The sequence below is a fragment of the Gouania willdenowi genome, chromosome 9 (genome assembly GCF_900634775.1).
Source record: "Gouania willdenowi chromosome 9, fGouWil2.1, whole genome shotgun sequence".
NCBI classification, from domain to species: Eukaryota; Metazoa; Chordata; class Actinopteri; order Blenniiformes; family Gobiesocidae; genus Gouania; species Gouania willdenowi.
In genome coordinates this window covers 26,524,534-26,538,830 of record NC_041052.1, presented here as the reverse complement: position 1 = coordinate 26,538,830, position 14,297 = coordinate 26,524,534, and the positions used below count along the sequence as shown (strand labels likewise).

Sequence of the window (14,297 nt, the reverse complement as noted above, 5' to 3'; positions counted from 1 at the left end):
AGTACTTTATGGATAGGTGTGAAACTATTACTATTTTAGTACATTGGAGTACACTTTTATTTAAACTTTAAGACATTTTTAATGTGTTTATTCATTTGATTTGTGTGTGTGTGTAAAGTTTTGAAAACCAGTGTGTTTTTTTATTGCAGCATATAGCTTACAGTATTGCTGAGTTAGCTAAACTAGCCATTAGCTTCGTTCTTCAACAGAGAACCAATAGAACATTAAACCTAATTTGATATATTGCAAGGGCTAACAATTACTCATAGGAATATTTGAAGCTAATGGAGCCTAATGCTAATCACAATTTTTTTTTTAAAGCTTTTAATGTGGAGTCAGTTTCATTTTAAACGTGGCCCTAGAGGGACTTGTTTGAATTCCGTTTTTACATTGTAAAGTTTAGGTCTTGTAATTACAGTTTGAAAGCGAGCAAATATGTCTGGATGCATGGTTTGTTGTGTGTGTCAGTAGTACCAGTACTTTATAGTGTGTGTTTTTGCAGCTGACTGTACTCCACCCTGACCCCTGTCCCCCATGCCCTCCCCTCCATCTAGCTATCCCACACTACCCGCCTGCCAGCCACACCTACTTAGAGGTGGTCATCTACTGTGTGGGCTTCTTTTTCATCGCCGTCATGATTGCCATTGCAATTATTGTCAAGATACGCACCTCCTCCAAGAAGAGTGACTTCAACAGTCAGCTGGCCGTCCACAAGTTGGCCAAAAGCATCCCTCTGCGCAGACAGGTAACAGAAAGTAGATAGGGGGTTTGAAACACTTACTTTCTTTCCTATCCTCTCCGCCAAAATAATAATGTGCTAATAATACACTAAAGAATGCATAGAGCTTTCAGGTATCTCTTGTAGATGCTGGAAGTCTATTTTTGGTAAGTATCAGACCTTCAAGTCTTACAATTTTGCAATCCTTTGGAGCAATTGCAGGATAAATATTTTTGTGTTTCCTTGTCTCTGTAAGGCTACTGATGTTCGTTTCCCTATGAGAAGAGTAATGTGCCCCCTTTTTACTTCAGGTGTCAGTGGACTCGAGCTCCTCCATCCACTCCGGAGTGATGCTGGTGCGCCCCTCTCGCCTCTCCTCCAGTGGCTCTCCAATGCTGACTGGAGTGTCTGAGTATGAACTGCCACAGGACCCACGCTGGGAGCTACCACGGGAAAGGTAGGCTGATTGCCGAGTTTATGAATATGAAGAAAGCATTACAATCATAAATGGATGCATATCTTCAAGCCATCAAGGATTCAATGTGCTTTCAGAAGAACACAGCAAAATTAGACTCTAGACTGTAATCCAATGAGGGAGAATAAGAAATGTCAAGAAATAAGATGCAATAAATATGTAATAAATAAAAACTAAATAAAATGAATTATACATATTAACAATCATGGCTAACTGTGTTTGTATGTGTGTGCCACTCAGTCAACTCCCATTTGTTCACAAATCAACTGCCATTTGTGTTCCTACACCTCACAGACTTGTTCTTGGAAAGCCTCTGGGTGAAGGCTGCTTTGGCCAGGTGGTTATGGGAGAAGCCCTCGGTCTGGACAAGGAGAAGCCAAACCGTGTTACCAAGGTTGCAGTAAAAATGTTAAAATGTAAGTCACTATCACTGGTTCCTCTACATTAGCAAAGTAATTTAAAAAAAAGTCAACTAAAATTAAGAAGAGAAAGCAGTGATTTATGTGGAAGACTAATTTGTTTTCCAGCTTCAAAATTCAAAGGGCAGGAAAGCTTTGCTTACAGTTATGGATCACAGCCAAGCTCTGTAAAAATGTATGACTGAATGACCGATACACAATCCCAAACACAATATTTCCATTTTCCATACAGCTGATGCCACAGAAAAAGACCTGTCGGACCTGATTTCAGAGATGGAGATGATGAAGATCATTGGAAAGCATAAGAACATCATTAATCTGCTGGGAGCCTGCACACAGGATGGTAGGACCAGACAGACTCTTTTCCTCACATGTAGTAGCCCTTACACACACGTTCCTTATCAACAGTGCTTATGTGAGAAACACAAAGGAAAACATAAATGCTGCCAACTTTTTAGCATAGATTATTTCATTGAGGTTTTCCCATTTACTTGTGCGCCTTAACATGAGTAGGTTAAATTATCAATGCTGCTTCTGTTGAATGATGCATTAACGTTTTATTCAATGTGGACGGATGAATCTGTGCCCTCTAATCTTTCTTTTCCTCTTTCTTGCAGGCCCATTATATGTGATAGTAGAATATGCATCCAAGGGTAACTTACGGGAGTACCTGCGAGCTCGACGCCCACCGGGGATGGAGTACTGCTACAACCCAGACCAGGTTCCTGTAGAGAACATGTCTACCAAAGACCTGGTGTCGTGTGCTTACCAAGTGGCCCGAGGCATGGAGTACTTGGCCTCTAAGAAGGTAACAACCACCTTCCATATCAGATATCTGCTGTCTCGTGTCAATTGCATGTTGTCTGTTTTAATCATATTTCCTGTTATGTCTTCAGTGCATCCACAGAGATCTTGCCGCTCGCAATGTTTTGGTAACAGATGATAATGTGATGAAAATAGCTGACTTTGGACTAGCAAGAGATATCCACCACATTGATTACTATAAGAAGACAACCAATGTAAGTGCTTTATCATTGTTTCCAATTGAATCTCCTGTCTGGATACATCAGACAGCTCAGTAAAGCTCAAACCTTCCTCCAGGGTCGCCTACCCGTCAAATGGATGGCTCCAGAGGCTCTGTTTGATCGGATATACACACACCAAAGTGATGTGTGAGTATCACATGCTCGGTCTTTAACAGATTTGTCTTGATAAAAAAGGACATATATAAGGATCACAGAAGCTAAACCCCGTCTGGTAATGTCTGCTGCAGCTGGTCGTTTGGGGTCCTGCTTTGGGAGATCTTCACTCTCGGAGGGTCTCCATACCCTGGGGTTCCGGTGGAGGAGCTATTCAAGCTGCTGAAGGAAGGTCACAGAATGGACAAGCCCACCACGTGCACTCCAGAGCTGTAAGGAAGGATTAGACTTGAAAAATCAAAAGTGGCTCATTATTAAATAATATTTGCGGAAATGTCGTCATTTCTTTGTGGAGTAAGACTACAGACGAATTGGTGCAGTATTATAAGAAATAAGGTCCTTTTGTTGTATTTTCAAGTGAATCTTGGCCGGATCAACTATCATCAATGAGATCTTCAACTTTATTGATCAAAGCTTACATATAAAATAAATAGGATATAAATTCACCCTCCAAAAGAGTAATTTTAAGAACTTACCAGTACTCACTGATTAGTCTGTATTTTTAAACACAAAACACATCTAAATTGTCTTGCTAAGCTTGCCTGCTTAGCAACCTAACAATGCCCCATAAAGTTAGTTGTTTAAAGCAATCCAATGCTCAAAGGTTGAGTGGGCTCTGCTGGAACATGGTGTCCAGCCTTGTTTTTCTGCAGCCTCAGACATTGTGTCATAGTTTCGCAGGCAGTGTTGGGAGGAGAGACGGTTCACTTTTTTAAATGTTCTCTGCAGGTACATGATGATGAGGGACTGCTGGCATGCTGTGCCCACACACAGACCCACGTTTAAGCAGCTGGTGGAGGATCTTGATCGCTCTCTGGCCATGACATCCAACCAGGTCAGAGCGCCTCACACAAGTATCCAAAGTTTAGTTTTAAATGGCCTAGTTAATTTATACAACCACATAAAAGGATCCAGTGGAGAGCTAACCTCTGCAGAAGCTGCGTTTTCAGATTGGGTTAATAGTTTCTGAATATTGGCTTTTTTGACACTTCTCAGCTATCAGCTGTGTCTGGTAACCTGGAGCAGATAGTGTTGTGTGTGAGATACTTCAAATACAGACGCTTTGGTGAATGGATCAAGTAAATGAACAGAGGACAAACATGTTACCCAGTCAATGAGTTGTTTAGAAGTCAATTTAGTGAATTCTTAGTCTGAAAAATTGGATTGCGTATTTTTTTAAACCTTTACTTAGAAGAAGGAATACATGTACATTGATATTTACCAGAGCACATTATAGCACAAGAAGCTGTACATTTATTTCCATAAAGGATGTGACCTTTAGCCACACCTTTGTAATGTTAACTGTTCTTATCCGTCATTCTTACAGGAGTATTTAGAGCTCTCGGTGCCTCTGGACCAATATTCCCCAGGCTACCCCGACGCACGCAGCTCCACCTGCTCCTCTGGAGAGGACTCCGTTTTCTCTCATGAGGCCGGGGCAGAGGAGCCCTGTCTGCCAAAGCTCCCACCACATTCCAATGGAGCTGCCATTAAGAAACGCTGATACCTCACCCTCGTCCATTTAAATATTTCCATTGCTCCCTGCTTGCTGGAGTCGGACTCGTTCACATTTTCCCAGTGATGAAGCTACTAAAACCACAGATGCTCTGTGAAACGGGAGCTATCAGGCAGCGGGTAGGAATACATGGACTGACCACTGCAGCCAATCCTCCGCTCTTCTTGATGTTGTTTTATGGAACCTTTGAATAACTGGGAGCGGCAATTTCTCACAGCATCGGAGGAATGGTCTCCCTCTTCTATTGGACTTTACCTGTACCAGAGTTGTGTTAGAACAACTGAAAAGACAGACGGGGATTGTACCAGCAATTCTTCTGTGCTCCTTTCATCATTGGAAAAGGACAACAATCTGCAGAGAAAACCCTCTCAATGGACATGCAGCTCCTATATTCACTATCCTCTATCCTGTAAATACAGTGAGAAAATATGAATATGACTATATATTTACACTGTACATTTATTTTTTATGACCTTAACAATGTATTTTATTTTGTACGAGGATGTTATGCTCCATCCATGTTTGAATAGACTCTTTTGAGACAGTTTGATCACAAAAGTATTTCAAACCTGCTGAAGATTACTCAACCAGTTTATCACAACATCGATTCCTCGAAATTTACAGCATAATCATGAATTAGAATATACACGTATACTTTTTAAAACATCTCTTTGTGCTTAACATGACTTAACCTTGCAATACAGTTGAATTGTTTCGGTTTTTTCCTGCAGAAGAGATGTGTTGGGCATGTGTTTGTGCGTGGTGGGGGAAGGGGGCTGATGTAGGGGTATGGAAGCTTTTTGTCTTAACTTCAAGGATGCCCACGACTGTAAACATTCCTGTTTGTACGTTGCTGCTTGTCAAACATCAAATTTCTCACTTGCACTCACCTCCACCTTGCAACACTTTGATTGATGAAAACTTCCTCTGTAAATGCTTTAGCAGGAGGAACATTTACTGCCAAATAACGTCTGACGAAGGGTCACGGAACATGTATGTCATCGTTAAAAAGGATTGCAATAAATAAAATATTGATAAACAAGGTGCAATGAATGCAAAGTGTGACCTTCACTCCATAAAGTCGTGGCTGTAATGTGTGGAATGTATGTTGAGGGATGCAACACTATTCTTTTGATGCTCTGTTCCTTTCCCAGACGTTGCTGGGGTCTGATTAGATATGATAATGTGCTGCTGACCTCAGAAGTGTTGGCAAGTGCATGGAGCCGCAGGAGGCAGTAAACATGTAATTTATGAGAGTGTGAATGGCTGGGCAAGCACTGGTGCTACACTTTCATCCATCATCCGGTCGCTCGCCCCAACCTTGATCTGTTTCAGGCTCTGGCTTCCTGCCATTTGCCGATCCATCACCTGGATCGTAAGCAGAAATGAGCCGCACGGTGTGACTGCTTCTCAATCTTTGCTACAGCAGGTCTTACTCAGGTCAGGTAGTTCAGCATTCTGACTGTTACAACAATTTTAGGGAAAATGGAAATGTCACATGTAGCTTCATGAATTGAATAAGCCTGTCACCCGTCGGCTGTTTAAGGCAGATTTCAAAAGGTCAAGAATTATGTTAAGACAAAAATCTGAAAATCCACATATTGCATCTAGAAAGCATGGAAATGTTGGTCAATTGTTTAAAATGTTTTTAATTTGGCATAAGTGAAAAATCGATGTTTAAAAATGCCATTTTTTCATTCAATCCAATTGTTCAAAGGTATGGCAAAATTCAAAATGGAGTAAACATTTTTAAGATACATTTCTGATATTTTCATAACTACATCTACCATGACTTCAAAATTGCCTCTTTTTTTGAGAGTAGGATAGTCTGAAGATCTGCTGTAGTAAGTTTGGTGTCGATTGAGCAAAAATTCAGTAAGGAGTTGGGTTTAATGAGTTTTACAGTTTTGGGGGGGAAATTGTTAATTGTTTGCAATAGATTGAAGTGTACAAAATGTTGTTGGTTTTGGGGATACATTTTGTTGAAAGTAGCAAATCTTGGGATCTTTTTTTGTGAATTTTCAAAATTTTGAACTTTATGCTGTTGTGCCACATTTAGGACCATTGGCCTGTTTTTGCAGCTGAGGCAATCTGGCATTGTTTGCTCATGGGAATTATGATGCAGGGCATAGTTCCCGGAAGCTGATGCAGTCTGGCCCCTAATGAGGAGCAGGTTTTACATCATAGGCTAACTTGAGTAATGACATTAATTCTTAGTTCGCACATGCACATTGTAGTGTTTGGCTTCTCAGTTTTTGTTCCTCTCACAAACTTAGATGAATCAACCACATTGACCTTGTGTTTCTGGAGAAATATCATTCCTTCCTGGAAACCCTGTAATATAAAGTATTATTTATGTGCGGTAGTTGAGGTGATCATGAAGAGGTTTATTTCAGGATAGAAACAACAGGTGAGCTTGTGCTTTATTACCTGTTAATGGTGCAGCACGAGGAGCAGAGGTGTCATTATATGGAGGGTATGATCACTTCTGACAGATGGCACGGGAAGAATTTGGTGGGGCAAAGTTCATCTTTCCTCCGATTAGGCTGTAGGTGCTGGGTAGAGACTGAGGGGTAAAATCTGGCAAAGGATCGATGTTTAATGTGGTGACTGGTTTTTGGCTTCTTATCATCTATCCTTTTACATCAACTGTTTAGTTCAGCAAAGCAGACTATATTATCACTCAAAAAAATATTGCACCTTATACTTACTGTAATTAAGCAGTATAGAAGTAAAGCTAAACTATTTGATGACATAAATTGTTGTATTTTTTTCACATACATTAAGACACTGGGCTCTCTTTTCTCTCAGTGGTAAATAATACATTATGGCTTTGCTATCATTTTTCAGTATTTACCAGGCATTTTCGAGTCCTGAAAAATGTCATTTTTGCTGTTACTGTATGCCAATGGCCACCCCAATGCTACATCCTACTGAGAGTAATACAAATAGAAAAAACTGCATGATTCCTTGATGCTCCTTTGTCATGAATTATTCTGTGCTGATACTGCAGGGTTTGTGTGACTCTAATGCTTGTAGGTGAAAGATGACTGCCTGATCCTCCTTGTTAATCTCCACGTTGTATTTGTGACCTTTCAAATCTCTGCCACATCATCAATCAGATACTTTCTCTTCTTCTTGCAACCAGCAGAAGCTTCGTTTCCATTACCCTTGGAAATGCGCAAAATCTAAATAGCGCAATAAAAACTGGTAATAGAATTCATGTTGGGTGTGGGATACATATGTATGTGTATATACGTATATATGCATATGTGTGTATCCATAAAATGAAGAGTCCATCCTTAAGACTGCTCTACTGTAAAGTGCCTTGAGATACCATTGGTTATGATTTGGCGCTATACAAATAAAGATTGATTGATTGATTGAAACACCCGAATTTCGAAAAAACCCTCAAATATTGCAAAAAAATTTTTACGCTTTCATGAGGAGGAATTTCAGACATTTCGATATTGAAATGTGTAGCAAAAAATTTAGATTTTGCGCATTTCCAAGGGTAATGGAAACAGCTAATAAGATTAGCAATGCTAACATTTCCCTTTTGTTTTACTACATATAAAACTGAGTGATTGAGGTTCTTGTGCAGGCGAGCTTGGCTGGAAAAGCCTCAGAGTTTTACAACAGCACAATTCTGAAAATCATGAATATAAAGCAGGCACATCAAAGCATCTTTGACATTCCTCATAAAACCAAGAACATAAGAAGCAACCTCGGACAGTTCTCACATCAAGGTTTGTAGAAACCCGCAACAGACAGGCTTGGATCTACTAGACCACAGATTGTAAAATTTCAAAACAGAGGAGAGCTTTTATTGCTCGCTCTGTGTGCTGTTACAGTTCCCTACACCTTGTTGAGATGATGCACAGCTGTTTTAGTTCTGAATGTGGTCACTCTTGTTTTGGTGTACTTTATTCTTCATTCTGTAAAGTCACAAAATTATGACATCGAAGTAAATGTTCTTGCTTTGAAAAACTTCTGGAGTATAAATGGTCCTCTGTCCTTTTCTAATGTAAACCAAAGTTTTATATAACCCCAATTTGTGTTTTAAGTAACAAGTTGAAAAAAACAAATGTAATGTACATATAACAGTACGTTTTAGCACATCTTTAAAGTATCTCTTCAACAAATGTAAACATTTTGAATTCCTAGGAAGCACTTATTACGTAATCTGTATATTGTAGTGCATTGATAGACTGTATCACAATGACTTTAGTCTGATAACATAACCAGTGCATGTATAGGGAGCAAGAGGAATAAAATTATGGGATACACTTGGCTTTCTCTTTCTACGTGAACTGGCCAACACCCTTCATAGATTGCCTCATCGCTTTTAAAAAGCAGAGATGTGATCTGACATAAAACATGGTTAATGATTACAGAAAAAGCAAGGGTGACGTAATAGCAAAAATACCTTTATTTTAAGGCTCTGAAAGGCCTTGTGTTATGCCACTTTCTATAATTAGGTGTAATTAACTTAATTGCTGTAATTTAACCTCCTAAACATGCAGGACAGTAGCTCTCCAGGACTTGAGTCACAAACAAAAAATATCAAAAATCATGCATGGAGGAAGCATCAGCTCTCCTAAAAGCTGCTGTGTTGTTGTAAATCTTAGTGAGCTCCGCTGCTTTACGTTAGCTATGCAATATGATCACAGGAGCAAAATCTCATACCATTTTTAGAACAATGGACAATAATCCCAGTCTCCTGTAAATTTAGAACAATTCTATTTTATAGGCTGCGATGGACTGGTGCCCTGTCCAGGGTGTACCTATGGACGTGGTGTAAAAGGTACCGATTACCCAGGGCCTAAGATTGGGGGCCCTGTGTAAGGAAATGCATTTTAAACATTTTTTAATTATTTGTATTGTAATGAAAAGGGCCATGCGTGAAAACAAGCTGGTTGTTAATCACAGTTCTAAAAACAACTATTCATGCTGCATCAGGGCCTTAGCTACCACCCCCTTTAAAACAGTGCAAATGGTATGACCCAAATGTGCTTCTGCTGCTATGGCGCTGTGGCAGGTAGTTTTGACCTTTGAATGTGACAAGGAGCGGAAGATAGACAGCAGCAGGAAACCATATCTTTGCTCATGAAAGGAAAACCAGGTTACCAAAAATGCAAGGAAAGAAAGGAGAGGGAAAGAAGGTCAAATGAGGGAATGCAACTGCTTACTCAATTCTTCAGCGGTGAGCTTTAAAATACCCACATCTTTCTGGCCATATATTATTAGGGGGCCAAGCCCGCGGGGCCAGGGAACCGCGTATGCTTACATACGTGGTTCCTAGGACCAGCGGTGCTAGGAACCCTATTGTAATCGTAAGGATTTTTATTATTATTATGTTTCCTTGGGTAAAAGTGGTGCTGCAGGCTAAACTGTGCAAGGTAGGGTGGTGCCCTTTGGTGGTTGGGTCCAAAACCCCCAGGGAACCTTGGACGCAAAATTTCACATATGTGCAGGTGGCGCTATAACAAAGGTCAACACATTTTGGCCAATAACTCCTACACCGTTTGTTGCAAATTTAAAACGTTCATACTGTATAAACAGATTTCTTAAATAGCACTGAATCTCCTGGGCTAGGCCACGCCCATTTCCACCTAAACTTTTCACAGAGCAAAATTGCAAAAACTTGGCACGTAGAGTCTTCAGTTAGACATGATACACAGTTATGAAAATGAGTTTGTTAGGGTAAATTATGCGCAAATTATTAATGAGTAAAATTTTCTAGCTAGCAATAAAAATGCAAACTGGTGCATATCTCGGTCAAAATAAATGCTAACAACACCAAATCTGAGATTCTTAGTTGGCATGTGACTGTGAGGAAATGCGCCAAATTTGAATGATGTAGACCACTAGGGGGGGCTACAAATAACGAATATTTATATCTCTTAAACGGCACGATCAATTGTTACCAAATTTGGAGGGTATGATCTTGGGTCCCTCCTGACGCGATATCACAAATTTATTCGTGATTGGTGAAAGTGGGCGTGCCTTATTACATCAAAACATATAAATAAACAAACATTTATTTCAGCTGAATTATTATGTTGAGGGCAGTGAAATTTACAGGGTAGATATAGAAGACCACACAGACCACCCATACCATAAATTGCACCACTAGGTGGCGCTATATTTGCAAAAACATTTTGGCCTTTAACTTTCACAATTTTATTCACATCTTCATAAAATTCATATCCACATGTTTCCTACTTAGATTCGCATCTTCTGACATAGGCCACGCACACTCCCACAGCACATTGCTCTTTGTAAGTCACAACATATCAAAAACCTACTTTTTCAAATTAGTCCTTGGGGTTTTGTTTAATCGGCATGAAACTTGGCAAGTAGAGTCTTCAGTTGGACCTGATCTAAAGTTGATTAAATAATTTTGTTGGCTCAAAATATGCACGAATAATTACTGAGTAAATTTTTCTAGCTAGCTATAAAAATGCATAACTGCATATCTCGGTCAAAATAAATGCTAACAACACCAAATCTGAGATCCTTGGTATAATGGTATAAGCAAAATTTTAATAAGTTACACCACTAGGGGGCGCTGCAAATATGGGAAATGTATATCTCATAAATGGTAAGACCAATTTTTACCAAATTAGGTGGGTATGACCTTGGGTCGCTCCTGGGACCGTATCTGGAAGTTAATCGCAATTGGTAAAAGTGGGCATGGCTTATTACATCATAACATATAAATAAACAAACCCTTATTTCAGCTTAAGTAATATGTTGAGGGCTGTGAAATTTACAGGTTAACTATTGAAGAGCACACAGATCACCCATACCAAAAAGTGCACCACTAGGTGGCACTATAATGGGTGCAAACGCATTTTGGCTTGTCACTTTCACACTTTAAATCACATCTTCCAAAACTTCATATCCACCTGTTCACAGCAAATGGCACGTTGGCCTGTGTCCTGACTCTCGCCCCGAGCCCGTCATCCTTCATGACGTACTTTCACAAGCTCCGCGAAACCTGTGGGCCGAGTCGCGAGGGAAGGCTTGGCCCCCTTTCATAACTGCTTGCAGTTCTAGTTTCAATTAAAATTAACTATGTGCACTCTCGCATATTTAAAGGCTGCAACATTTCTTTTACATGTCAAATCTTAATTGGAAATCAAATTATTTAAAAAAAATATATTTTTAAGACTAAAGTTTGCTGCCATCAAGTCTTAAGTAGGTGGCCAGAGTCCCCATTATTCTAATAATTCCATATTTACCTTTTATTAACCAAATAAAAAATAGCAATATGATTATTATACAGTTTGAGTGGTTGTTTGTGTCTGTGTTGCCCTGTGATGGACTGGTGCCCTCTCCAGGGTGTACCCCCGCCTAGTGCCCAGTGTGAGCAAGAGATAGGCACCGGCAGACCCCCACGACCCTAAGAAAAACAGAAAGAAGCGAATCTGAAAATGAATAGATGGATGCAGGGCCGCTGGAAGTCATTTTGAACAAGGGGTGCTGTGAAAAATTGGTTGTTTTTCATTGGACAAAAAACCTATGAGCCTATAGGTCTATTTAAAATACATTTTAAAAATAAATAAATGGATTGAGATTCACTACTTTATTGTAATATACACTTCAGTGAACACAGCCAGGGTCTGTAACATACAGACGTCATCAGTTCTCAGATGAATAAACATGTGTATGTGCTATTAGTTACCCTTGATGGATGGATGATTGATGTACTTTTACTAGCCACCCAGTAAAAATAAAAAAAATTGGGATTGGGATCTATATTCAATAAACCACTAAAATATAGTAGGACACATTTATGAAATACAAGCAATGGGGCCTAACAATGGTTTACTTGGCCCAAAATGTGGTGCTACGCCCCGGGTTTTACCCCCACCTAACGCCCTATGTGAGAGATGGAGATAAGCTAGGAGACCCCTGAAAAAAGGAGCAAGCGGGTCAGAAAATGGATGGATAGATATTTTATAGAAAACAACAGGACACTTTCCCTGGCAATGCTACTACCTACTGTCAGTAAACTTCAAATCTAAGGGAATAAAACAGACAAAAAAAATGAAAAAGATAAAAACAAATGTACATGAGGGTAAAGAAAAACTAACAAGATATCTCACAGGCCATATAGCCTGTTGGGGAAAAGGCACTGCAAATGACTCAAGAATCTTGATTAAAAAAAAAGATGCTAGCTAAACGTTATGAAATGGGTTAGGTAGTGAGGATTAAGGCCAGGTTAGATGGTTTGGTGTTGATACCGCTTCCAGAGTGTAGATATGGATGGATGGATTGATAGATGGATGGAAGTTGGTGCATTGTCAATCCCTTTGCACGTTTTTTCTCTTAATTCTGTATTGTCTGGTGTTTTTGGCAGTGGCTGTTAGCATCTCTGTCAGCAAAGCTGTAACTTATAACAGTATCTATTAAGGGTGTAACAAAACATGTATTTATATTGAACCGTTTCGGTACAGGATGTTCGTTTTGGGTACATGGTTGTGCACGGATCAGTTTCCGGAACGGAATGGAAGTTGAGTGTGTTTACTTCCGCCTGCAGCTACATGTGCAAGCCTGTGTCATGGTTAACCAGGGCTCGAGACTGCGACCAAAATGGTCGCATATGCGAGTATATTTTCAGTGTGTGCGAGTTTTATTAAATTTTATCTGGTCGCATCCGTGCGAGTGCGTATGGTGACCTTATTTTGGACGGAGCAGCTGAGAGCTTTGTCACGTCACCTCTCTCTCTCTCTCTCTCTCTCGCTCTCCTGCGACAAGAAAGAAAACGTCCTCAGTGCAAACAACAACTGCCATCAGAGTCTTTATAGCAGCGGATAAAAGCTGTTAACAAGCTGCGAGGAGCTTTTTTTTTTAAAATAATGTTTTATGTATTTTTTGTTTGAGAATAATATTATTACCAGGCAGCACTTTACAATAGTATTGTATTTTTTTTTAAACTTTATTTTCATATTCAGTATAATGTTAAATACATTGTTGGTTTACTAAAGTTTCAAATAAACAACAGGCAAATTTATGTTTTGCATTTGTTCCATACTGTACCGAAAATGAACCGAACCGTGACCTCAAAACCGAGGTACGTATCGAACCGAGATTTTTGTGTATCGTTACACCCCTAGTAACTATAGGGATGAATGTTTCCACTGTGTACAGTAGATATGCAGTGGTTTAGGATGGAGTATTTATGCTGTCTGGAGGCTCGGGTGTGGTCAGGTAAATAAGATGGGTTGGAGTGTTTGTTTGGTATTGGGCTTACAGGAGTTGTGAGGGGGTGGAGATGGGTATGGGAGCTGGTGTTTGCCTGACGAGGTGTGTGCTGGCATTCACACAAAAACTGATGCCTCCAGGCACAGCCCCGCCTCTTTCCCACAAGATCGACTTTCTTTAGCAGAGGAATGAGACACTCATACACCTCCTCCAGGCTGAGACATATAATCTAGGCCTGTCAGGGCCTTTATCACCGAGGATCCACCTCTGTGCTGGGCCTTTCTGCAACCCCCACCAAAGGTACTCATATCTATGGTCCCTACAGGCAGATACCTGGATACCTGTGTAGGCATTCGACACATCCTCGTCCCGAGAGGCGTATCACTTGTCTTTTATTGCAGCTCACCTTGACAGTGGGGGGAGGGCAGGCGTACTGTAGCTTTGCTTAACAATAAATTGCACCTTCATATCCTGACACTCTAAAAGAGTGCTCTAAAACATCTACAGACCAGATTCAACCCATTTCATTAATCTAAAACCTAAAACCACTCTATTGATTATCAGCTATATGCATAAGCATAGCTGGTGGACATACAGTAAATACAGAACAATAATATTCTATTTCCACAATACAATTATTTCTTACTTGTAAAAAATAATCACCCCCTGAGCCCTGTTGTCAATAGTCAGCCAATTTACACTTGATGAATACACACAACAGTGCTCTGGCATCTTGAATTATCAGCTGCTTCAG

At 40.0% G+C, this 14,297-nt stretch overlaps 1 protein-coding gene across 4 annotated transcripts in view; it reads left to right on the top strand.

Moving 5' to 3' along the window:
• Positions 1-5,373, top strand: part of fgfr1a (fibroblast growth factor receptor 1a) — a 38,947-nt gene extending 33,574 nt beyond the window's left edge. For 2 of the 4 annotated variants that reach the window (XM_028458467.1, XM_028458466.1), the window contains exons 8-17: positions 555-745; positions 1,030-1,175; positions 1,488-1,609; positions 1,845-1,955; positions 2,230-2,420; positions 2,509-2,631; positions 2,714-2,784; positions 2,886-3,023; positions 3,541-3,646; positions 4,139-5,373. In XM_028458467.1, coding sequence (XP_028314268.1) covers positions 555-745; positions 1,030-1,175; positions 1,488-1,609; positions 1,845-1,955; positions 2,230-2,420; positions 2,509-2,631; positions 2,714-2,784; positions 2,886-3,023; positions 3,541-3,646; positions 4,139-4,315 — 1,376 coding nt within the window. In that variant the 3' untranslated portion in view covers positions 4,316-5,373. Of the gene's footprint in view, positions 1-554; positions 752-1,029; positions 1,176-1,487; positions 1,610-1,844; positions 1,956-2,229; positions 2,421-2,508; positions 2,632-2,713; positions 2,785-2,885; positions 3,024-3,540; positions 3,647-4,138 lie in introns of all 4 variants that reach the window. The other 2 variants (XM_028458465.1, XM_028458464.1) reach the window with 1 other exon arrangement.
• Positions 5,374-14,297: the final 8,924 nt, after the last annotated feature.